This window comes from Zalophus californianus, chromosome 5 (genome assembly GCF_009762305.2).
Source record: "Zalophus californianus isolate mZalCal1 chromosome 5, mZalCal1.pri.v2, whole genome shotgun sequence".
In the NCBI taxonomy this organism is placed as follows: Eukaryota; Metazoa; Chordata; class Mammalia; order Carnivora; family Otariidae; genus Zalophus; species Zalophus californianus.
In genome coordinates, this window is record NC_045599.1 from 25,069,706 (window position 1) to 25,095,677 (window position 25,972).

The following is a 25,972-nucleotide window of genomic DNA, read 5'->3' on the forward strand; positions in this document are numbered from 1 at the left end:
GTAGAAGAAAAGTATAGCATATAATTTGGGGTGAAGAGTGGCAAACACATTTTATGTGCACTGAAATTTCTAGAAGGATATATGAATAAACAATAGTTAATTCTGGGGAGTGGAGACTTATATTCTGTCCTTTCTCTGCAGTTTGATTTTTCAAAAATTTTATGTGCCTCTAAAATAAAAAATTAGTTAAAATAACTCAGACTTTAGTAAAACTGAATCTGAAAAATTACTAAATATTAAATCAAATAAAAGGTTTGTGCTACTAAATGAAAAAGTAAGCAAAAAGTTCTATAAGCAGACTTAAAAAAAAAATCCAGTTTTACAATCTTTTGGGTCATGAGTTCTTTTAGGCCTAATCTAGTATTTAGGTCAAAAATTCCTCCAAAACGTAAGTTAGAGAGCAGCGTGTACTCTGATTCTAGAACTATAAAAATTTATCTATTCAAAGAAAATGTTGAAAAGAATACACACCAGTTTACACTGGCAAGCTTGTAGAGTGGACAGAAAAGTTTTGGCTCCTACTTTATTCAATTCTGTACCATATGACTTTCTAAAAATAATAAAACACTACACAGAAATTTAGCAGTGGAATACCACAGTCGGTTTTCAAGATACTTAACAGTAAAAACCAACAGCTGTAGGCAGCGAAAACAAAGCAAAATCACAGAATAGTCAGCAATCAAAAGCAAACTACTATTAACAGTTCTGTAGCTTTGACCCTACCTTCTAACAACTTGACACAAGCAGCATAAACATAGCTGAGATCACCAGTAAGTTAATCAGACTTGACTGATGTCACACATGTACTGCAATATACACACATGACATACACAGTGAACTTAAAATTTGGCGCTGTCATATATAATTTAAGGAAAGGATTTTGGAATCAACTGGTAATGAGTATTTCATTCAACATAAACAGCACCATAAAAGTGCTTTCATAAAGGTGCACATTTTGGGGTTTAAAAATATAATTTGTAAGTTAAACACCTATCTTATACGTGCTCTTTTATATTGCTGGTACGGACACAGGCTGCGGACTGAGTTTGCAGACAGACCCTCTCTGAATAGTTTTTATAAGAGCATCTTTGGCTCTTCCATGTTTTCAATGAGCAAACTGTGCAATCAATCAAATTGACTAGCACTTCCTCTTTAAAAAAATCTGAATTTCAGTGCAATGGGGCTTACAGTCTCTAAATTTTAGTAAATTCCAACTTCTTCCCTTTGTTCCCCCAGCTAAATCCCCCAACTGACTGCTCTCTGTCCCTCTCCCTACAACCATCCCTTATTTCCTCACCCCCACTTCTAGATATGCCTCTGACAAAAATGCAGCCATAAACATCATTTATATCACCTGTCCCTAAATACTCATCTTATGAAAGTATGCATACTTAGTTTGTGCTTTGGTAGTGTAATAATATTTCATTTGTGAACATACTGCTGTGGGACACACACAGAGACATGAAAATAAATTCCCGTGCTCCCACTGGAAAGCAATATAAGACAATGAAAATGTGCTAAAGATTTCTGGGAAAGGAGGGACTGCCTTCCCAGATAAGGTAACACTTGAGCTATCACGGAACAAGAAAAAATTCATGGGATATGCAGGGGGAGAACACCAAAGGCGGCAAACAGCACAGGCAAAGAAATCACAGTTGTGAAGGTACATGCCACACTCAGGAAAGACAGAGGAGGTAAGAGTGGGAGAATGGCAGAAGAGAAGGCTAGAAAGGGGGTTTACAATCATGCTGTGAAAACTGGACACTAACAATTATTATGTTATTGCTGTAATGTTACAAATCCATTCTGCCTTGTCATGATGGGGTTGAGACTCTGCAAACCACATTCTTCTTTGCCAACTGGCCACCTCTTAAGTTATGCCAAAAAGGGGCATCAAAAGCAACTGTTGGGTTAAAGGAAGAAAAGCCTTGCTGCTTTTCTTCTTGTGGGCTTTTTCTTCCTGTACCACCCCAGCAACACTTCTTCACCCTGTGGTGGCATTTCTTTCATGTACCAGAAGATGAATCCAGTTTGCACTTTTCCTACCTTTGTGATTCCTTAGTGCTTGCTTCTTTACCATTTTAGGTACATAGTTAACTTTACACCTTGACAACAATCCCTTTTACTAAATTCTGATTAAGTATCTAGAGTGGTTTCTATCTTAAGACTGAACCTTGACTAACATAAAAATCACTAGAAATTCCTAAAGCGAAGTAATGACTCATTAAAATCTTTGTTCTAGGAAGAAGACTGGTAGTCACATAAAGAGAAGGATGTGTCAAAGACAGATTACTGGGTTTCATACTCGCTAATAATTAAGAGGCAACTGAAATTTTTAAAAAACCCAATGTACAGAATGAATTTCACTGAACTGTGTTTTTATGTTATGTCCAGTTTTTACTCAAGTTGCTATAATGAAACATAAACCTTACTATTACACTTATATTCCCTCCTTTCTAATACTGAGATTCATGTAATTGAGTTTCATCCCTTTTGACACTTAGGGGCTTCAGCATGAAAACTGAAGCTGAATCACGACACCAGTCTCTGTAGAGCTACCTTTTTTTCTCTCTTCTCCTTGGACCCAATTACACATCTCAGTTTTAGGTGTGTCTTTTACATACCATTTTACATTTCATTTGAGATGAAAGTCATCTCAAATCCTTTCAAGTGACAGACAGATGTACAAATAATTCTTAAAGTTTTTCTTCCTTGTAATGAAATTTTGTATTATACTGTTAAGTAACAATTTCTGCCCCTGGGCATGCATAGATGCGGAAAAATTAACTTGATGTCCCATATGATGTTTAAACCCAAAATCTGAACACAAATGAAAAGATGCTATAGTATATTTAATTGCTATAGTATGCCATGACAATAAAACAGCTTTAGCTTCAGGTGCTGGGGGAAAGTCAGTGTTTCCAGAAAATACTAACACATTTCAGTACACCACAGAGGAAGTTAAGTGAGGCCACTGAGACTACAATAAATTCCCTTATCCTTTCCACACCCTGGATAACTTGCTTCTTGACTGAGAAGGAGCATCCCTGCTTTCATTCCACTGCTCTAAGGGTTACCAAAAGACACCTAAATGAAATCTCTTTTCTGTTTCTACTTCTATTTCATATTGTAGCAAGTACCATTCCAGCTTATACAAAAAGACAATGTTCTCTTTAGATTTTTGCAGTAAGTCATAACCTTGAGATAAAAGAGGGATTCAAGCAAATCTACCATTTGATACACAAGGCTCAACCACCTAATTTGTCACTTTAGTACCAATATGGCTATATGAAATCACAAACAAAAATTACCTGAAGGATTAGAAAAATCCAACATGCTGGTGGTAGGCTGCAGGAGATCAGGGCTGCTGGATGAGAGTGTTCCAGGAATAGGCATTATAGCCAGACTGTGCCTGCAGTGCCTTGTTCCTACAATGCTGTCGTCTTGTGATTGGCTCAGGCCTCCGTCACTTCAAAATAATGGCACAAAAAGTATTTGAGAATTCTGAATGGCAAACGTTTCTTTCCTCTGTATACTGAGGCATAATAAGACCAATTCAAAGTGGTGACTTAAAAAATTATATAGATCTATTACAGCAATTAAAAAAATAGGAGAACTATAATAATGAAGACACTCAAAATTTACTTACACTAAAAATTTAACTTATACATCTAAGTAATTCTACTACACCATAAAAAAAGTCATACTGAGTTTCTGTTGGTTTTGGTAGAGAAATTAAGCCTGAATGTTTCGGGAGCCTTTAGGATCATCCAGTTTTGGTGGACACTAATATATGTATCCAACAATGTATAACCACACCATAGCAAAGTTTGCAATTTCAGCATAATAGGTTTGTGATCTTCTGGGCAAAGGACTGTTGGGTTATCTAAACCTAAACCAAAAAAACCCAGCAGCTTGTAGAAAACAAAGGGGCCAGGTCCAAGTGACAAAGAGAAGTCTTTAAACATATGAACAACCTGAGAACTGCCCAAACCAGTGAAAATGTGGAAAAGATAACAGGAAGATGGAAAACAGAAGAGCAGTGAACACTGGGTACACATGACAAGTAGAAAGAAGAAAGAGAGGACCACAAATCAAAATAGAGGAAAAAGAATTTTACAGTCTCTTTTTTTTTTTAAAGACTTTATTTATTTGACAGAGAGAGACACAGCGAGAGAGGGAACACAAGCAGGGGGAGTGGGAGAGGGAGACGCAGGCTTCCCGCAGAGCAGGGAGCCCGATGCAGGGCTCGATCTCAGGACCCTGGGATCATGACCTGAGCTGAAGGCACACGCTTAACAACTGAGCCACCCAGGCGCCCCAGAATTTTACAGTCTTTTAAGTTTATTCTAAGGACGCGTTATTTCTTGTGTGATATCTCAAGTCTAATTATTTGGCTATTCTCTAGATGAGAACATCAAAACCACAGCAGAAAGCAAGCCATCTAAAGTTAATTCCCCTCAAAGGTTTCAAAAATATCAATTAAATGGCCATATTTAAGCAAACAGAACACCCCTCTTTTAAACTACACTACTTTAAAGGTTGAGAAGCCAGCCCCCAACTCAGCAGGGGTGTGGGACGCGGGATCCAATCTGTGGCTTCCTGCCTGGCTCCAGAGGGTACAGCAACCTCCTAGGCCTGTGTTCTAGGCTTCTGAGAAAGCATAGGACAAGCAAGGCCTGCCACAGTGCACCTGTACCTTCTCAGGCCCCAGAGAGGCTCTGGGCTTGAAGACCGGGAAAGAGGGAAGGGAGTGTCTTCCTCACTTGGGAAGTCAGCATAAGGCCTAGCAAGGCCACCCTGACTCCACACCCCAGAATTTCATTCATTACAGATAATAGCTGCATTACTGCCAAATGACCTTATAATAACCCTGTGCACCTTTGAAAAGATTTATGGTTTTGAATCACTGCTTTTAATAACATTTGTTATATTTAAGTTATACTTAATGAGAAAAATACTTTCAAGTTGTTACACAGGCAGCTCTAAATCCATCTAAGAGAAAAAATTAAAAGAAACTTAACTCTGTCATTTAAACTTTAGAGATCCCAGAAAGTCCTACAAAACATAGGATAAATGAAGCAGTCCTATACAAACATAGGACAGCAATGAAAAAGATTTCCATTAGCATCAATGACCAAAACACCGTTTATTTCTAAGGGTTAAACCAATCCTTTAGGTTAACATTAATTCTCATCTGTTTTATTCAATGTAGTATTCTACCCAGTTACCTGTTACACATACAGAGGTATCAAAGAACACTTACCTGTTACCATGGAACGGATTAAATGAGTAGTAGGGGATACATCCAGAATATGTGAGGAGAAAAAAAAATAGGACTTAGGCAGATTAGGAAACTATGCCAGATGAAGTGCAGAGGACAGTTAAATAAACAGCTAAAGGACGGCTAACAGCCACACAAGGAAGACAGAGCTAGGACAAGCAAGGCTGCAGAGGAGTGAGGGGAAAGCATGAAGACATGGAAGGGAACAAAAGTAAGTGCTTTAAGAGCCAGCTACGCATATAAACTTGGGCTATTAGCTATGTGACCTCAAGGAAATTTCTTTGTTTATGGACCTTAGTTTCCTCATCTAAAAATGTGACTATTTCTCCCCCAGGGCTGCCTTAAGGATTAAATCAGGTTATGGAGGTGAATATTTTGGCACAGAGGAAAATACAATTCCAATTTTTAAGAAGACAGTAAAGTACTTTTACTAAAAATTAAGAAAGAACAGTACAAACCTAGAAAGGATTTTAAGCAATTCGTATTGAAAAACAGAGAAAGCAGGGTGGATATAACAGGCACTACAGAAACAGGAAGTATTTACCTGGGGAGAGAAGGCAGTCTAATCTGACAGAAATAAGGCTAAGGAAATACATTATCTGATAAGGAATTTGTGCTCATGTTAAATTGGTTCCTTATAATTTGCTGTGCATTGCTAAAGATCAAAGCTAAATGTTTTAAGGTTAGATATGAGAACAAAAGGCAGGCGGCTTTCACAGAAACTGTACTTAGAGCTTTGTAAGTAATCTGCAACAATTTAAATTATATGGAAAATACTTTTAAATATAACAGGCTTTCTAATTTAACAGACTTTTGAAAACAAATCTGCCTATTTTTGAACACAGAGGGTCAAGTAACTGAATCCAAAGAAGCAAACTGTTAAAAAGCTTAGCCCATCCTATTAATAATCGCAGTAGAAGCAACTTTAACAATGTTAAAAAGTTGTAATTTCCTATTAAAGGGAACTGGCTGTATTAGTTGCATTAAGATGGAATTCACTACGGAGACTAAGTGCACGAAACACTACAAGTCCTTATCTCTCTTACTGATATTATTTACCATTACCTCTGCTTTTTAATAAGCAGAGACTGTACAGATATAATACTGTAAAGCTGGTTACAAATTCATGGTAATTGAGGTGTGAGCATGTGTAAATGAAAACTACACTAATGTTACGTACAACTCATGCTATGACACGAATGAAACAGTATCTAATTAGCAAAATATCCATGCTTTTTTGGAAGCTGAATTGATAAAGCCCATTGCAAATAATTATGTCATTTCTTACCAAAACAGTCTCCTGAGATGATGATGCAGAACAGAAACAAGATAGTTTTGAAAAATTCCTCAATAATTCCCCAACACTAAATTTACTTAGAATAAAATTGTATTTTAGTTTCACATTATGAAACTAAAAAGGCTATGTAAATATCAATATGCAAATAAAAAATAATTCCAATATTAAAGCAAACAGAGTATGCTGACAAAAGATGGTGAGAAAAAGTAATTTCTGATAAGCAAACAAGACAGTCTACTTCTGGGACTGTTACAAAGAATAATATGAAGCTGTTACTTAGGCAATTTGTGATTAAAAAAACTAAAAGCTGAGTGATTTAAAAAAATAGGACATCAGATTTCCTAAATGTGAAATATTCTCAAGTCAATAAATACCCATTTCTGTCTTTCACAGAGGTTATTAAAATTAATAAATTTTTTTCCACTTGTAATTTTCAGAATAATTTTATTTTAAAATTATGTTACAGTTAGGGATTTGGGGAATTATCTATTCTTATCTCAACTATTTGTTCCTTCCTTCCTTTCATAATTCTTTTGCCTATCTGACAGATGTAGATATTCTTCCTTCCAGTATTTCTATGAATGAGTGCTGCAAAAGGCAGAGACCAAGCACCCCTTCCAAAGAGCCTGACACACAGGAGACTGTCAGGTTTGTGGGATTAAATTCATTAAAGTTTTTTTCTCACTTAAAAAATATTCAAAGTAGAAAAATTTAAAAATACCATGAACAAGCAAGGAAAAGAAAATTACGTGTACCACAACACCCTAGAGAAAATCACAATCAACATTTTTTCTTCTAGTTACTTTTACAGAATATAGCACAATCTATTTAACTACTCCCTTATTATAGCTGGGCATCTAGGGTATTTCCTTTTTTGTTTCATTATAGATAATACTACTCATAGTAGTATTATCTGTATATAAATCTTCACCTAATTATTAGAAATGGAATTAATGACTCAAAGGTATGAACATTTTTAAAACTCTCAATAAAAAAATGCCCAAATGCTTTATGGAAAGGTTACATCATTTCATATTTCCACAGCTGTCTGAGCTATCTATCTGATGTTATCAATTGGGGCCCTGACTATTCTCTTGTCAATCTATGATGAAACAAAAGGTACCCTGTTTTAAGAATAAATTGTGTATCCTGGGTTACTATTGATGCAGCACAGATGATTCATGTTCTCTGCCTATTTTTCCACTGAAGTTTCAGTGATTTTTTGTTTATCTATTAAGTTACCTGAAAGTGCCAAGAAATAGATACATTCATTCTCAAAACCGCTAAGCAACCAGTTTGACAAATCAGTTCTTTACACAAAACAGGTTCCAGCAGAAAACCTTTATGATTTCTATTAAAATAACCTGTTGGTTTTTGGGTTTGCTTTTTTGGCATTTATATGTCTGAAATTATTAGCATTTTACTTCACTGAAACATATTTAGAAGAGATAGTTTAATATTAACTTCTGAAGTGCAGTTTTTTATTAATGTTTTGCATTCATAGCCAAGTCTCCTACTGGCACAAGAAACTCAATACATCACTAAATGAAAAAAAAATTCCCTTCTTAGTTAACTATTTCTACTAGATCTTTCATTTTAGGGGTACCAATATAAAGAAATAATGCTTGAAAATACTCAAATGACTGCTCCTGGCTACATTAATTTCCACGTCTCCCACTGTAACCAAAGAGAGAATCCAAGCGTAAAACCAGTTCCCACTCCCTGAAGGAGATACTATGGAGATGAGTTAGCTGCCTGAAACTTGAATATAGCTGGTTGGAATCTGACTCTAAAAAGCTATAGTCAGTTACAATCACTATTCTCTGGTTCTAGAGAACACATGTCACAATTATGCCACTGTTCAAAAATGAAAACCAGTTAAAGGAGATATATGTATTCTACACCAAATCTACCAGGGTTTCCAGCAATGGAACTCAGGGCATTACCTCCCGAGAATTCCCTTTGCGAACTCTTTTCTGCCTTCTGGTCCTCCATTCAATTCCCTTTTGCTCATTGCCTTCCTGCAGACTTCTGGTCATCCAAAACTGTCTGCCATCTTTACACTGTGAGCTAGCCCCACTTCTATTCTCCTTAATTCTCACTTATGAGAGTAAGACTTTTCTTACAGTGTTTGCTGTCCTGCTGTCATACTACAGTATGCTCAATATTAAAAGAACTTCAGCCATTTTAAAATTATCATTTTTATAAAACTACTTGCCTCAAGGAGAGCAGTCACTAAGAAACAATGAGCAGTAGACTTTGTAGAAATGAGTGACATTAAGAACAAAGCTCAGGATGTGTCAATTCTCTGTGAGCCCCAAATTAAATGAAGAACAAATGTGTTTCCTGACTGGAAGTAAGAACTCAAAAAGAAGAGCATTTTCTGATCAGGCAATCTTAGAGATTTTGAACTTTAAAAAAGTTGAGAGTTGACCTTTACCTATTTCCAAGTTGCCTTCTAATAGTGTCCCTGCTATTACTACTACACTGTGCTGCACATTCAACCCCAAACCACCAAATACAACTAACAGAGCTTCTATGGCTCCCTCCTATGACATGATGAAGTCTATATCTTTAGCATAATATTCAAAGTCCTTCATAACGTAGCACTTACCTAACTCTCCTGCTTCATCTCCAGATGTACACACACAAATATACTCTACCTAACCTACCAAGCTTGTTCCTTCTGCCTTTGTATGTATCAAAACATTTATCACTCTGTAATGTCTGCTTTCCCTATTTAGATCATCAACTCTTGGGAGAACAAGAAACTTGCTCTATCTTTGTACAGTTCTACATTTGGACACTGTGTCTAGTGTATAGTAAGTGTGTGGAAAATAAAGGGTTCGTGATATGAATTCCTTAGAGGTAGGGGCTACCTCTTTTCAGCTCTATAATTATCACTGGGCATAGTGCTAGGAAGCATCAGGAGCCAAATAAATATTCTCTTTGAGTACGTTTTGCGTGAATATTTTTTTTCCTTCATTCACTGTCTTAAATTATTCAACAAATATTGAGTGCCTATATGTGCTAAGTACTGAACTTGACTAGAACTTTTGTAATTGGCTTTAAGAAGTAGATAATGTAAAATAAATAGATATAATATATGCTAGACTCTTTCCCAGTCATGGCACTTTAGTGAACTGATTTCCTAAGTATTTTACAGACCTCAATTTACATTTAAAATCTCAAAGTTTCATTCAGTTTTGGTGACATCTCAATTTAGAAATAGGAACAGATTTGATTAAAAAGGTCATTTAGAATTCAGGAAGGAATAAATAGTACAGTAAGAGAAAGATGATTTAGAAGACAAAAAAACTAGTATCAGCAAATGTATCCCCAAGATGTCCAAATTTATAGATCAAAGGACTGAAATTAGACCAAAAACACACAAGAAAAGATTTCATAAAATAAAAGGGCAGTCTTTCCTAAAATTCAAAACAAAGCTACTGGAAAAACATATAATCTAGCACTGGTAACGTCACAGAAACGATGGAAAGATACTGAGAATTTATTTTATTTATGGGTTACTTACAGATTGTATGATGCACTGGTTGTATAAAAACCAAAACTGACCCCAAATTCCCTTCCCCCAAATAAAATTTTATAGGCAATAGGAAAAGGCCTACATGAGAGGGATTAGTGTTACCTACCTAAACAGTTTTGGAGGTAAGATACTAAACCGTGTTTTATCCAAAATTTTCCTGATTTTGTTTCTTCCACCTGAAACAGTGTTTGCTTTTATTTTCTTATTTCCTTTCTCCTGTGATGTGTGTTCAATATCTCCTGGTACATCCTGGATTGAATGGCGATTACTTTTTTTTTCAGCAATTTTAGGAATATGAGGAATACCAGATTTTTCTTGTTCAGTCCTACTAAGTAACTCTTTGAACACTGTGGAAATAAATAGATAAACTTGTCATTTCTTTTCTTCTCATTAGCAAGATTTTATAGGAACAACAAATTTGAAAGATAAACAGTCACTTTCTACTACTTGGCCTTGCAGACTCATTCATTAAACATTATGAAATTTATACCCTTCCTTCATCAGCCATATCCACTTGTCTCTTCAGTTTTTTAAGATTTTAAGTAATCTCTATACCCAACGTGGGGTTCAAACCCATGACCCTGAGATCAAGAGTCATGTGCTCTACCAAATGAGTCAGCCAGGCACCCCTAAGAATATATTCCAATTTTTCAAAAAGTAGGCTTCATGTCCAGCTTGGGGTTTGAACTCATGACCCTGAGAATAAAGAGTTGCATGCTCTACCAAGTGAGCCAGTGAGGTACCCCTCTCTTCAGTTTTTATAACTAACCATACTTCTGATATCATCCAAAAGTGGTAAAAGTCACTGGCAAAAATGGAACGGAAGTGGGCAGGTAGCATGTTTGGAAAGTCCAGGGCTTCCTATTTACCAATAATTGCTATGTAATAATAATAAGCAATAAAACTGCTAATCAACTCAGACTTTATAGAAACAAGTATTTAGACTTTATTATTTACATGTTATTCCTTATCATAATATATAACATTTGAGATGAGATAGAAGTACTGCAGTCAGGTTCAGTTTTGTAAAATTTAGCCAATAAAAAAAAAAATAGTTTGGCTGGACCTGTTTTTACCAGAGATGAAAAGTACTAAATTTAATAATAAATGACAATTTCCTCAAGATCACATTTATGAGCATTCTGTCACTGTTTACTCAGCTAAGAAACATTCACTACAGTGGTTTGAAGCAAACAACATATCATCCTTAGGGAACTTCATGTTAACGGGAAAACTGATGAATTATTTCATCCTTAAGGAAAAGTGAAAGCACATTGGAAGAATTGCCTGTCTCACAATCTCTTTGCCTAGATCAGATTTTTCACCTTGTGAGAGGGGCTATACCTCCTTGGGATCAGGTGAAAAAAAGACTAATCTGTGTAAGACTTTGTATCTACTAACTACATAACCAGTATAAATTAGTAATTAGCGTGACCTTTTCCAGTTAGAATAACCTATATTACCTATGTTTCATTAACTAATGTCATGAAAAAATTTTTTGGTTGTTTTAAATATGTATTCTTAAATAAGATCAACTACTGGGGGGGGGGGCAAAAAACCTAAAAAAATAAATGCTAACACAGAAAGTAACCGCTTCCTAAAGACTCATGGTGTCTGGGAGGGTCTGAATCAAAGATAAATGAAGCTATATATTCTTGAACATGCTTGTCTTCAGAAGGTTTGGCTTTGAGTAGTACTACTTGGTACCTTTATTGAAGAAAAGCTGTAAATTATATAAATGCGCCCACTGAAAACAGAGAACTGTGATCTTTTTTTGTTGTTCTGGGGATAACAGTTTCCTTCAACGTCAAAGGAGTTACAAGTAAGATTCCAAAAGACAAAGGCTTAAAAATTAATGCATTACAACATAAAATAGCTTGGTATTCAGTTGTAAAAGTGCACCATCTTGAAAGTTTCAACCAGGATGATATATTACACCAAAGCATACTGAAAGTTTATGAAAAGCACATTTTTTGCCTTCAAAATAATGGGAAATCTTTAGGAGTCACCTTTTAAAGATATTTTGCTTGATTAAAAAGCAATAAATTCCTTTTACTTTCCTTTGAAAATTATGCTTTATTTTAAGCCATGTGGTAAAGGTAAAAATGCCTTTTTGAGCTAAAATCGATATGCAGTCATGCAAAAAAATATTTACTGACCTATGAAGAACATATGTCAGGCAGATTTCCCCTGTTGTAGAACAGGAAGTCTAAGATACACGGTACAGAAAGAACATAAGCTAAAGGATTAAGGTAGCAGGAAAGGGAAAATCCTCCCTAATTAAGTCACTGTGTAAGAAGAGTTCAGTAAGGTGAGTAGATTTTAACTAGGCAAAGGGAAGGGAAGGAGGAATGATGCTAGGTAGAGGAAATCTCAAGTTCCAAGTCCCTGTTGCAAAAGGAAACTTAAAGAAAATTAAGATGACTAGGGAACAAAGTAGACAAGGGGCCTAAAAATGCTATGGTGAGGTGTCTGAATTTTCTATGAAGAGCAACAGGAAATCTTTAAATGGGCTGCAGATATTCCTGCCTGTGGTGTACATAAGGCAACTCAAGAGCGTACAAAAGAGTTTATATTCTCGCTGGAGTTGTGTATGTAATTATAAATAAAACTGTAGAGATTTAATTTATAGATGAAGAGAAAAATAGTGAATTTTAAAAATTACTTAAGATTCAGGACAAAAATAGAAGGTGAGTAAATGTAATTACAATGTCACTAAAGAGCAATATTAAATATATGAATCAGAAATGAAGGTGCCCAATAATCATAAATCTGATTAAAGATTAAAAATTTCTCAGTCTCTACATATATGTATGTACGTTTACACACTTACACACACACACACACACAATCAAAACAAACCACAAGCATAAAAAGTCAAAAGACAACTTGGGGAAATATTTGTTACCTTTAAGACTAAAAAGCTACTGTGCTTTTTTTATAACACATTCAAACAAATCAATGAAAAATAAAAAACTCAATATAAAAATGGAAAATGAAAAGACTTTGTGAAAAACACATGGTAACATGTAAAAAAGGTGCTCAACTTCTCTCATCATGAAATATGCATCACTGATGGATTCCCTGGGGAATTCTACCAAACATTCAAAGAAGAAATAATACCTATTCTACTGAAGCTGTTTCAAAAAATAGAAACAGAAGGAAAGCTTCCAGACTCATTCTATGAGGCCAGCATTACCTTAATCCCCCAACCAGGCAAAGACCCCATCAAAAAAGAGAATTTCAGACCGATATCCCTGATGAATATGGATTCTAAAATCCTCAACCAAATCCTAGCTAATAGGATCCAACAATACACTAAAAGGATCATCCACTACGACCAAGTGGGATTTATCCCTGGGATGCAAGGGTGGTTCAACATTCGCAAATCAATGTGATAGAACACATTAATAAGAGGAGAGAGAAGAACCATATGGTCCTCTCAATTGATGCAGAAAAAGCATTTGACAAAATACAGCATCCTTTCCTGATTAAAACTCTTCAGAGTACAGGGATGGAGGGAACATTCCTCAAGTTCATAAAATCCATCTATGAAAAACCCACAGCGAATACCATCCTCAATGGGGAAAAGCTGAGAGCCTTTCCCTTAAGATCAGGAACATAACAAGGATGTCCACTCTCACCACTATTGTTCAACATAGTACTAGAAGTCCTAGCAACAGCAATCAGACAACATAAAGAAATAAAAGGTATTCAAATTGGCAAAGAAGTCGTCAAACTTCTCTCTCTTCGCAGATGACATGATACTTTATGGGGAAAACCCAAAAGACTCCACCCCCAAATTACTAGAACTCATACAGCAATTCAGTAATGTGGCAGGCTACAAAATCAATGCACAGAAATCAGTTGCTTTCTTATACACTAACAATGCAACTGTAGAAAGAGAAATGAGAGAAACAATTCCATTTACAATAGCATCAAAAACCATAAGATACCTTGGAATAAACCTAACCAAAGAGGTAAAGGATCTAGACTCTAGGAACTACAGACACTCATGAAAGAAATTGAAGAAGACACAAAAAGATGGAAAAACATTCCATGCTCATGGATCAGAAGAATAAACATTGTTAAAATGTCTATGCTACCCAGAGCAATCTATACCTTCAACGCCATCCCAATCAAAATTCCAATGACATTTTTCAAAGTGCTGGAACAAACAATCCTAAAATTTGTATGGAATCAGAAAACACCCCGAATCGCCAAGGAAATGTTGAAAAAGAAAAACAGAGCCAGGGACATCACACTACCCGATTTCAAGCTATATTACAAAGCAGTGATCACCAAGACAGCATGGCACAAAAACAGACATATGGACCAATGGAACAGAATAGAGAGCTCAGATTTGGACCCTCACTCTATGGTCAAATAATCTTTGACAAAGGAGGAAAAAATATGCAATGGAAAAAAGCCTCTTCAATAAATGGTGATGGGAAAATTGGACAGCTATACACAGAAGAATGAAACTTGACCATTCTCTAACATCACACACAAAAATAAACTCAAAACGATGAAAGACCACAATATGAGACAGGAATCCATCAAAATCCTAGAGGAGAACATAGGCAGTAACCTCTTTGACACTGGCCACAGCAACTTCTTTCAAGATACATCTCCAAAGGCTAGTGAAACAAAAGCAAAAATGAACTTTTGGGACTTTATCAAGATAAAAAGCTTCTGCACAGCAAAGGAAACAGTCAACAAAGTGGTAACCCACAGAATGGGAGAAGATATTTGCAAATGACACTACAGATAAAGGGCTGGTATCCAAGATCTCTAAAGAACTTCTCAAACTCAATACCCAAAAAGCAAATAATCAAGTCAAAAAATGGGCAGAAGACATGAACAGACACTTCTCCAAAGAAGACATACAAATGGCTAACAGACACATGAAAAAATGTTCATCATTAGCCCTCAGGGAAATTCAAATCAAAACCACACTGAGACACCACCTTACACCGTAAGAATGGCAAAAACTGACAAGGCAAGAAACGACAAATGTTGGAGAGGTTGTGGAGAAAGGGGAGCCCTCTTACACTGTTGGTGGGAATGTAAGTTGGTACAGTCACTTTGGAAAACAGTGTGGAGATTCCTCAAAAAATTAAAAATAGAGCTACCCTATGACCCAGCAATTGCACTACTTGGCATTTACCCCAAAGACACAGATGTAGTGAAAATGGCCATATGCACCCCAATGTTCATAGCAGCAATGTCCGCGATAGCCAAACTGTGGAAAGAGGCGAGATGCCCTTCAACAGATGAACGGATAAAGAAGATGTGTTCCATATATACAATGGAATATTACTCAGCCATCAGAAAGGATGAATACCCAACTTTTACACCAACATGGATGGGACTGGAGGGGATTATGGTAAGTGAAATAAGTCAAGCAGAGAAAGTCAATTATCATATGGTTTCACTTATTTGTAGAACATAAGGAATAGCATGGAGGACATTAGGAGAAGGAAGGGAGAAAGGAAGGAGGGGAAATCGGAGGGAGAGACGAACCATGAGAGACTATGGACTCTGAGAAACAAACTGAGGGTTTTAGAGGGGAGGGGGGTGGGGGATGGGTCAGCCCGGTGATGGGTACTAAGGAGGGCACGTACTGCATGGAGCACTGGGTGTTGTACGAAAACAATGAATCGTGGATCACTGCATCAAAAAGTGGTGATGTATTATATGGTGACAAACATAATAAAATTAAATTAAATTAAAAGATGTGCATCAATAACCATAAAGTTGATTATACCCACTGCAGAGGCATTCTTATACAATGGTAAATAAAAGTATGTGTAGATTGGGATAAACTTTTGGAAAGTCAAAGTGCAGTACTGTCAAAATTAATTCCACTATGAGAAATTTATCTTACAGGTATATCTACATAAGCATAAAAGTACAAAAGATTTTTATTTCAACACTATAAATAGCAAAAACTGGAAACAACCTAAAACACCCATCAATATCACATTAGCTCAACAGATTATAGTAATACTGCAATAGATTTCTATTCAACAATTCACAAGAAATAAATCTTTATCAACTCCTGTGCAAAGATCCAGAATACTATACACAGTAGGGTCCACTGTATACCTTTCTTTAATGTTTTAATTTTCAAAACATACACATGTATTACTTTTATTAAAACATTAAAATGCTAATAATTATCTGAGTGGTGAGATTTTTCAAAGATGTCAGAAAGCTGTGAAAGCTAAGAGGAACAGATGAGGTAAAAGTCCAAGGCAAGAACATGGTCAACTGAGATTGCCTGTTGTTTTCTTCTCTAAACACGAAGTGGCAATGAGGTAGAGGGGCTCTACTAGAGGAAAAATAATTTCTAAGGGCTTCAAGTACTGGCCTAAAAACTGGAATACAAAGAAGCCCCAAAGCAGTGCTGCCTTCCTCCATGGGACATAACTACTCTTAAAACAATGCAGGAGGGGCGCCTGGGTGGCTCAGTTGGTTAAGCGACTGCCTTCGGCTCAGGTCATGATCCTGGAGTCCCGGGATCGAGTCCCGCATCGGGCTCCCTGCTCGGCAGGGAGTCTGCTTCTCCCTCTGACCCTCCCCCCTCTCATGTGCTCTCTATATCTCATTCTCTCTCTCAAATATATAAAAACAAAAAACAAAAAACAAAAACAAAAACAAAAAAAAAAAACAATGCAGGAGGCTGGGGACTGGTTGGAAATTTTGTATAGTCTCACGGTACTTAGGAGACAAAGTCACACAACAGGGATGGATGTGCAACAAACACATGACGTATTTACCTGCTTGGGGAGGGAGGCTCAAAAGCAAAGCTCAAAATTTCTGAAGGGCTGAACTTAAACAAAAAAAAGACAAAAAGCCACCAGACTCTGAACCAAAAGCCATGCCTTAGGTAGAGATTGGGGATGAGGGTACCAGGACAAGGCTGACAAAGCAGAGTACAATTTCCCACAATCTCTCTGAGCTCAGAGACAAAGTTCCATTAGAGATGGGGCCTGCATCAAGCACATGACAAATCTCACTCTCAGTTTGAAACCTGGATACATTTTAAGTAATTTTGTAACCCAGCCTCACCCAGCCCAATTCCCCTTACCTTCCTTATATGCTTAACCAGAGGAAATGGCAAATCCTTTCTATGAAAAAATATTTTCCTACTTGCTTAGGTTTCTTTATATACTAAGTACAGCACACCAAAAAAAAAAAAAAATTGTAAGACAAAATGATAACTGGGAAGGGGGGGCACAGAGAATAAAAACCCAATTTTGGAATTAACACACAGAGTTTTGTAATAACCATTATAAATAAAGAAAATATAGGGAAGAGATAAAATGGATGAAGACATGGTACAACAGAGAACTGGAATTTATAAAAGAGATTCAAATGGGAATTCTAGAACTAAAAAATTATCTAAAATTAAGCTCACTGCATGTATTCAACAGCACACTGGACACAGAAGAAAACAGGAAAACTTTGCTTAAACGTAGGTCATTAGAAAATATCCAAACTGAAGCCCAAGTAGGGGAAAAAAATGGAAAGAACAGAACAGACTCTAAGAGATGCATGGGACACAGATCTTTTAACACATAAGTAAATGATCTCTCACATGGAAAGAAGACATAGTAGCAAAGGCAGTATCTCAAGTCATTAATGGCCACAAAACTTCTAAAGTGATGAGACATCAATGCACAAATTCAAAAGTTCCACCAAGCCCAAACAAAATAAAGAGACTTGTACTAAGGGATCCTTGTTATAGTTAAAATTGCTCTGAGTCCTGTTTATAAGTTATGGAACATGATGCTATCTTTGTTTAGCCTTCTGTGGGCTGTGGTTCCCATGTTCAGTTTGGAAAGCTTTGGAATGCTATCTCCATCTGTCTGCTTTGTGGGCAGAGGTGTGTCTACTGGCCTGTCAGTTCTCCAAGTCTCTGGTATGCTAAGTAGGATCACATCCATGCACACAAAGGATGGAGGTGAGCCCAGGATCTCATAAACTTTATGGGTTGTCTCCTTCCTCCATCTCAGTTATCAACCTACTATCCTTAGATTAACCTTTTCAGTCCTCTAGAAATAAACTAATAAACTGCCCACTGTAGCACTTTAGGGGCCAAGGAAGAGGAGGACAGAGAGAGTGTGGGAAAACAACAATGAAGTTGGCCTTGCCTTCTTGGAGCCACAGCTCCACTAAAGGGTGAAGAAGGTTCCCCTTCCTCAGAATTCTGGCTTGTGCAGCCTTGTGTTGCAGGCTACTGTCAATGCTACTGGATTACTTGGCGGCTGAGGCCTGACAGAATGGAGAAAAAAAGGGGGGGAAAAAAAACTGTGGGAATTCCTTTTCTCACTCCTCAAATCAGCTTTTTCCTGAATCCTTATTGGTTTGTACACATCCAGGTTTCAGCTTGCCAGCTCAGGGGATACTGGATTTAAAAAAAAAAAAAAAGGATTAATTCACTGCTGGTAGTGGGACTTTGAATTTTTCAAGTTCTTCAGTGGGTGGATCACGATTCTGGCCAGGTTTTATTTTTGGGCTTAGTGGGGAAATAAAGGGTGGCATGTGTTTACTCCATCTCACCTGTAAATGGAACCCTTAATTTGATTTTTATCTTCACAGATATAAGACAGTTACCTCATAGTCTGTGTTTGATATTCTGGAGCTCCTCTAGTTCTGTCTCTGTTGGTTGTGGATTACACTGACTTTTTTTTTTTTTTTTAAAGATTTTATTTATTTGAGAGAGAGAGAATGAGAGATAGTGAGCACGAGAGGGAGGAGGGTCAGAGGGAGAAGCAGACTCCCCGCCGAGCAGGGAGCCCGATGTGGGACTTGATCTCGGGACTCCAGGATCATGACCTGAGCCGAAGGCAGTCGCTTAACCAACTGAGCCACCCAGGCGCCCCGATTACACTGACTTTTAAGAGAGCCTCACAATCTTTGATTGTTTGCTTGACTCTGTACTTGAAAAATTATTTTTACAAATAAGAGGTTACTGCTAGAATCCTCAAAAGAGGATTTTTATGTTCTTTTGCCAGGCACCTGATGTCCATGGCTAGAGACAGGGCCAAAACTTGAGGTCCTTCTGAGCTGCTTAGAGTACAGCCTACATCCACTTCAGAGTTAGCCGTTCAAGGTCCCAATCCTCAATAAACGCTGTTATGTGAGAGTGGTCTGGCCCTGGTGGGCTCTCTAAACTAGAAGCCTCTGATATTTTATCCAGCAGTTCCTTTTCTCAGCTACAATCTATGGACTGAAAATGTCCATGGGAAAAAAGACATCCTTTTGGGGTACAGTTTCAGTGAGGGGGGAAGGGATGTAACACATGCAGACTTTGTTCTCCTAGCAACTGCAGGATTCCAACTCTTTAGTCTTTTCCTGGGAGTCCATTACCCAAAAAGGCTGTCTCTTGGGTGCTTTTCTGTACTGGTGAATGTCCCAGAGCACACACAGCTTCAGTTCACCTCTTTCTGGTCTGATTCTCTCTCTGTTCTGTATCAGGTAGTTCTTAGCTCTCTTCTTGAATTTTTATACTTTGTCGTAGCTACTTTTTATATTTATCTAACTTTCCTGGTTGTTCTCAGTCAATACTGGAAACAGAATGTTAAAACAAGTTTCTTTAATTCATTCTGCACAGAGTTTAGGTGGACCTTTGAATTAGAAGAGTCACATCCTTCTTTCACTCTGGGATAGTCTCTACTACTGCTGCATGAATACTTTATTCTCCACATTTTCTTTCAGATTTCCTGCAATAATGCTCAATGCTATTTATTGTTGTTGTTCTATAGTCTGGGAGACTTCCTCAACTTTATTACCTACTCCCTCTACTGAATGTTTTTGTCTTTGCTGCCATGTTTTAAGTCACTCTGAGTTATTTCTTTCTCAGGGACTGTTCCTTTTTTCCTAATACCCTGTTCTTGTTTTAAGAGATGAATTTTTAAATCTCTCTGAGCACAGTTCTGGAAATGTTTTTCTTCTCTCTTAACTATTTTCTCCAGAATCTGTAAGCTTACTTATTAGGTTCCCCACCATGCTTCCTCAATGATTCTGATTCTCCTATGCCTGGCTATCAGTTTTAATTAACACAAAATGACCAAATATGATTTGCTCTGGTATCATCTAAACAAATCTGTCTTCTGGCCAGCTTTCCTAATTGTAGGTGTTTCTTTCTCTCTCTTGCTTTCTTTTAAAAAGATTTTGAGAAAGAGAGAGAGTGTGCACACATGGACGCATGCGCACACACACACAAGCAGAGGAAGTAGCAGAGGAAAGCAACAAGCAGACTCCCCACTAAGCAGGGAGCCCAATGTGGGACTCGATCCCGGGACCCAGGGATCATGACCTGAGCTGAAGGCAGACACTTAACTGACTGAGCCACCCAGGGACCTCTCCTATTTGCAGGTGTTCTGACTGTGAGTTCTGTATAGGACGACCTAACTGTGCAACCTTTCTTCACTGTAATGCCAGAGTTACTAGGACTTTATTCCAGGTATGACATCCAGACTAAAATGCTCCATTTCTACAAATGTTTTATTAATATTCCTTTGAGATACTCTTAGGTGTTTTGTTTGGGGTAAAAGTCACTGACCATACTTTGCCTAGGATAAGGAACAAGGTGTTGAGGACACGGGCCCCTTTTGCAGTACCACATAACGCCTACCCTGTGCCACATCCAATCTAGAGTTCTGCAGGGCAATTGTTTCTCACCACTCAAGGAGTTCTAAGGTTGTGGCTTCCTTGCCTTTTATATCCTTCATATCTCCTTTTTCTGTCTTCCAGGGGTCATGGTATTAACCACCAAATTTACTATCTCTATGTTTTTATACATAATAGTTGATACCAGTTATTAATTATTACGTGCTGGCACAAAAAGTTAAAGGTGTTTGATCCGTATAAGAGCCTTATGAAATACAGCTGGAGAAAGTCAAGCTTGGAGAATCATTTGCTCTAAGTGTCAGAGCAAGCTCTGCTTTCCTATTTTACAAAATCAGAATTTTTTAAATTTAACCCACAAGTTTTGTTTCTAGATACTAGTACAAACTCAAGAAATCCAGAAACTGTGAAGGCTTACTTATTTTACACTAAAAAGTATAGTATTGAGAAACTGCAAATAGACAGTTATGTATCAGATTTAAGAGGATATAATTCAGTAGAAAAGACTCAAGTGAAAAGAGGAAAAATACCAAATGTTTCATTTTTCACTATGACTAAGTGCAGTATAAGGAGGAGTCAAAGTGAAAAAATAAAACACTTCCTTTTCCATAGGCACAGCTTTTAAATTCAACTCCTAGTTTCAAATTGCAACCGAAATGACCTATACGAATTTTTCCCCCTTACTTCATAAAGACCCTTAAATTTTCTTTGATAATTTTCAATTATACTGTTTTTATTGTTGCCCTTCTCAGAATTTCAGAGAATATCCTCTGGTATCTAATGAAACGAAGTTACAGTAAGTCTTCCCTAAAAGAAAACAAAATGCAAGTACAAGCTTAGTCTTTGCTTCATTCAAACAGAAGCATGATCAAAACGCACTGCAGACACAGTAATCAGCATTTTAAATAGAAAGGTAGAGTACACCATTATTAAAAATCTGGAGTTCATTGATTGTTTTACTCAATTCATTTTCACGAAACAGCTAATCTAGCATTCATATTTTATTTCAAAAAGGCAGTTAAAACTTTAGCAGTACTATGATGTGCACATTAGCAGGGGAAATAAACGACTATGACTTTTATGCTTCATTCAGATCATTCTAAGTTTCACTCACTGTGCCTCCCAGCAAAGTACATAATACCTCCCCAGAAGACATTTCATAAATGACTAACTGAACATACTTCTACACCTATTTTAAATCTTATTTCTAAGACATCAAAATAATACAAATAATGAAAAATGAAAATTCTAGAATACATAGTACCATATCTCAATATTAAGGATCCTAAAAATGTTTATCTAAGAGCGCAGAGAGAACCTGTTTACATTTTGTTATTTTTTTCTTTATTACCAAACAAACCAAAAAAACAAGCCTGTTTTTACAACAAAACTCACCAAAAATGTTGGTCTTCACAGTAAGTGCAAGATGAGTATTATTCCTTAAAATTTCAAGGGCCTTCACAAATGTAATATTTTCAAAGTTTTGTCCATTTACTTCCATTATCTTGAGAAAAACATTTGTAAAATATAAATTACGACAAAAATATTAGTTACTTCTGCAACCTTAAGTTTAATGGTGAAAAAAATGAAACTTGAAAATGCACCCACCTTATGTGAACAATGGTTATCTCTGTGAGAAGTGGGGTTATTACTTAATTTTTTTTCTCTTTATTGTATTTCCTCAAATATCTACTGAAAACATTTTTTGAAAGTGCATTCCCTCTAAGATCATATTAAAGACTTTAAAAAAAAAACACAGTATGGCTTATATAGGAAGGAAAAATTTTAATGTCAGATCAGATGATAAAAATTAGTGCCTGTGTATATATGCACAAATTTTATTGAAATTTTCTAAATGCAAATTTACTGCATTTAAGAGAGATAACTCATTCGAAAGTGATACTCTGAATACATCTATGTATTTCCTGACAATGAATGAACCAGCAAGTCAAGCAAAAAGCACCACTGTGATGAGTTCTTCCACATGACATGGCTCAACCTTCACAGCAGGGCTTCCCAAACTTGGCTGTACCTCAAAACCATACATAAAGTTTCTTAAAAAATACTAGTTCTAACAAAAAAGGATTAAGAGATAAACATAATAAAAAAAAAAAAGAAAAGGACCGTAGAGGACAGATATGAAGGATTGACACAATGATTCCAACAGGATAAAAGAAAGATTAAGAAGCAAAATACCATGAAAAGAAAAAAAAAAAATCACAGAAGTAAAATTCAGGGTTGAAAAAAGTCTCGAGTCTACATACTAAACTGGTTCATCTAGTACCATGAAAAGATAATAAAGAGACTTAACACAGCCCAATGAAAATTTTGAATTCCAAGGACAGAGAACAATCTGTAAGCATCACTGTGCAGTAGTGGGTAGTGGGACAAACAAAGCTAGAAAAGAAAAATAAAGATTGGCTTGGACTTCTCTTGGGCCATACTAAAATAATGTGATACTTTTCTCTAACATCAAAGTTCTCAGGGAAAAAATAACTGACCAAAGAATATTATACTACACTGAACAAGAGCATTATCAGACATGCAAGGACACATAAAACTATAGTACCTATTTGGCCCTTTCTGAGAAAAGTACTAGAAAAGGTACCAGTAGTACTAGAAGACAACTGTGAAATGAAGCACAATAATGGAGACACAGGGCATAGATGAAATGGAGGTGATCAATGAAATCAGTGAGACAGTTATAAATGTCTACACAGTTGTTAGTGATAAAACTCACGAAACTTAATGCAAATGTCAAAAGTATTCTTAAAAGAAGATAAACAATGTTAAAAATGACTTAATAGCTAATCTAAAATTTCAGATAATTTTAAAATAACTGTTATTTTAAAGAACTGAGGAAAGAAGTAAAAAGCTGATAAATTTTCTCTCAAGAGTGAAATCATTTGATTTCATGGTTTTCTTTTCTGTGAAGAATGAGATGCTTAAATGTATTTAAAATAAAATACTAGAACAATAAATACACTAACTCTAGAATTCTAGCTACTAGATATTCTCAATGACTAGAGCGGAGTTAGGCCCAGAAATCTTTATTTTTAAAAATTTCCCTTAGGGGAAGAAGGGGATCATTATAACTCTAAATCAGTTTCTTAACCCCTTTGATATTTGGGCTGGATAACTCTTTACTGTGAGGGATGCGCTGTTGCAGCATGTTGTAGGCTGCTCAGCAGCATCCTTGGCCTCTATCCACTAGATGCTAGTAGCAACCCCTAGGTCATGAGAATCAAAAATATCTCCAGACATGCCAAATGTTTCCTGAGGGAGAAAATCACTCCTGGTTGAGAACCCTGCTCTGCAGTGTAGAACTTTTTATAATGTGAATGCATTCATTATTTTAAGAGGAAAGTGCATTAGTATGGTTAAAAGTAAAATAAAGCTACATTCTAAATGAGTAAATGAACTAATAGAATTTTAAAATGGGAAAACATAACCTTCCCAAGTGATTCACCTGAACTTGAAAAACTGCTCTTTGGTGTGCCTGAGAATCACCTAGAGAGCTGTGTTAAAAATACAGATTCCTAGAGCTCATCTCTGGAGAATGTGACTAGTACGATTAATAGAACCGAGGTGGGCTTAGGAATTACATTTTTAAGTAACAAGGTTGTCAGGAATCACATCTGGGAATACATTGCTCGCTCTACAGCTACCTGAAGTCTTAATGGAGAGAATAAATCCCCACCAACTTCTTCCTAGTGTCTCCTTTCTCCTAGTCGCTCACCTGGCTTCCTCTGCTTATGGATGTAGGTCTGTTACCAGATGAACACTATTTAAGCTGAAACCATCATTTATGGTAATCTTTGGCCACTTACATTTAAATTTTTATTTTTTTATTTGTAAAGATTTCATTTATTTGAGAGAGAGAGCATGCACACGAGCAACAAGCACAGGTGGGGGGGCGGGTAGAGGGAGAAACAGACTCCCTACCGAGCAGAGATTCGATCCCTGGACCCCGAGATCACAACCTCAGGTGAAGGCAGACACTTAACCGACTGAGCCACCCAGGCACCCCTCATTTTAATTTTTATTTGAATTTCCTTAAGTTGATCATGCTTACTTGAAGAAATATCACATGTGAAAAAAAGCAACAGACATATTACTTCCAAAAAGGTTTTAATTCACGTGGGTGGTTATTTACTTACCTGATCACCACGTTTCAGTCCAGCATCAGCAGCTTTGCTACTAGGTTCTACTCCTTCAACAAAAATACCAAACCCCTTCTCACTCCCTCCGTTAAGGCTGAAATGTAGAGGGGACTCCCGGGAAGCCTTTTGCAGCACCACCTGTCTCCATTTGGCCTTTGCAGCACAGGCAATATTCAATAACCGGAGATGACCATTCATTTTCTAAAAAAGTAAAAAAGGGTATAATGTACATAAATTTATGTATCTATTCCTATAGGCTTTTAAAAATCACCTAAAATTATGAGAATCTGAGTTACCTTGATGAAATACAGAGTAAAGAACATGTAAGCCAGTGTAAATAAAACCGAAGGAGGGAAAACTTCCACCCCAGAGCACTGTCAAGAAGATGACCTTGCAATACAATTTTTTAAAAACTGCTCGATAATCACAGGTTAGAAAAGAGTTTAAAATGATGTCTCATTTAGAGAGGGAAGACAAAACGTTACTTCTTATGGCCTGAACTTTCCTACCTTGCTCATCTCCTGGCTATTACATAAATCCAGAATCTTTATAAACCTTCATTTAAAACCTTAAAAGACCTGAACCACCTTTCTGAATACAGTCATACTGAAAAATACATTCAAGTCCCTACTACGTCTCTGGGTATATTATTCCTATATTATTTTAGATCTTTCTTAACCTTAGTAATATTCTCACTTTCAGATTTTAATACCAATTTAATATTCAACTCTTCTCAAATAGCATAGTATGTGTAAATCTCACGCCTATAAAAAGCAGCTAAAGTTTCTTCAGGACAGCGGCCAAGCCTTACACCTGTTCTGATCCTATACTCCCAACACCCTGGAAGTATAAAGTAGAACTGAATAAATACCTGATGACTGAATGATTTTTTTTTTTAAAGATTTTATTTATTTATTCATGAGAGACAGAGCGAGAGAGAAAGAGAGAGAGAGAGAGGCAGAGGGAGAAGCAGGCTCCCAAGGAGCAGGGAGCCTGATGCGGGACTCGATACCAGGACCCTGGGATCATGACCTGAGCTG

General features: G+C 36.7%; 1 protein-coding gene across 15 annotated transcripts in view; it reads right to left on the reverse strand.

Annotated features, from left to right (window-relative positions):
- The window catches only part of RAPGEF6 (Rap guanine nucleotide exchange factor 6), a 197,088-nt gene that overhangs the window by 47,957 nt on the left and 123,159 nt on the right, over positions 1–25,972 (reverse strand). For all 15 annotated transcript variants that reach the window (XM_035727570.1, XM_035727566.1, XM_035727571.1 and 12 more), the window contains 4 exons: positions 24,930–25,133; positions 22,165–22,273; positions 10,235–10,475; positions 3,312–3,469 (listed from right to left, as the gene is read on the reverse strand). In XM_035727570.1, coding sequence (XP_035583463.1) covers positions 3,312–3,469; positions 10,235–10,475; positions 22,165–22,273; positions 24,930–25,133 — 712 coding nt within the window. The remainder of the gene's footprint in view (positions 1–3,311; positions 3,470–10,234; positions 10,476–22,164; positions 22,274–24,929; positions 25,134–25,972) is intronic.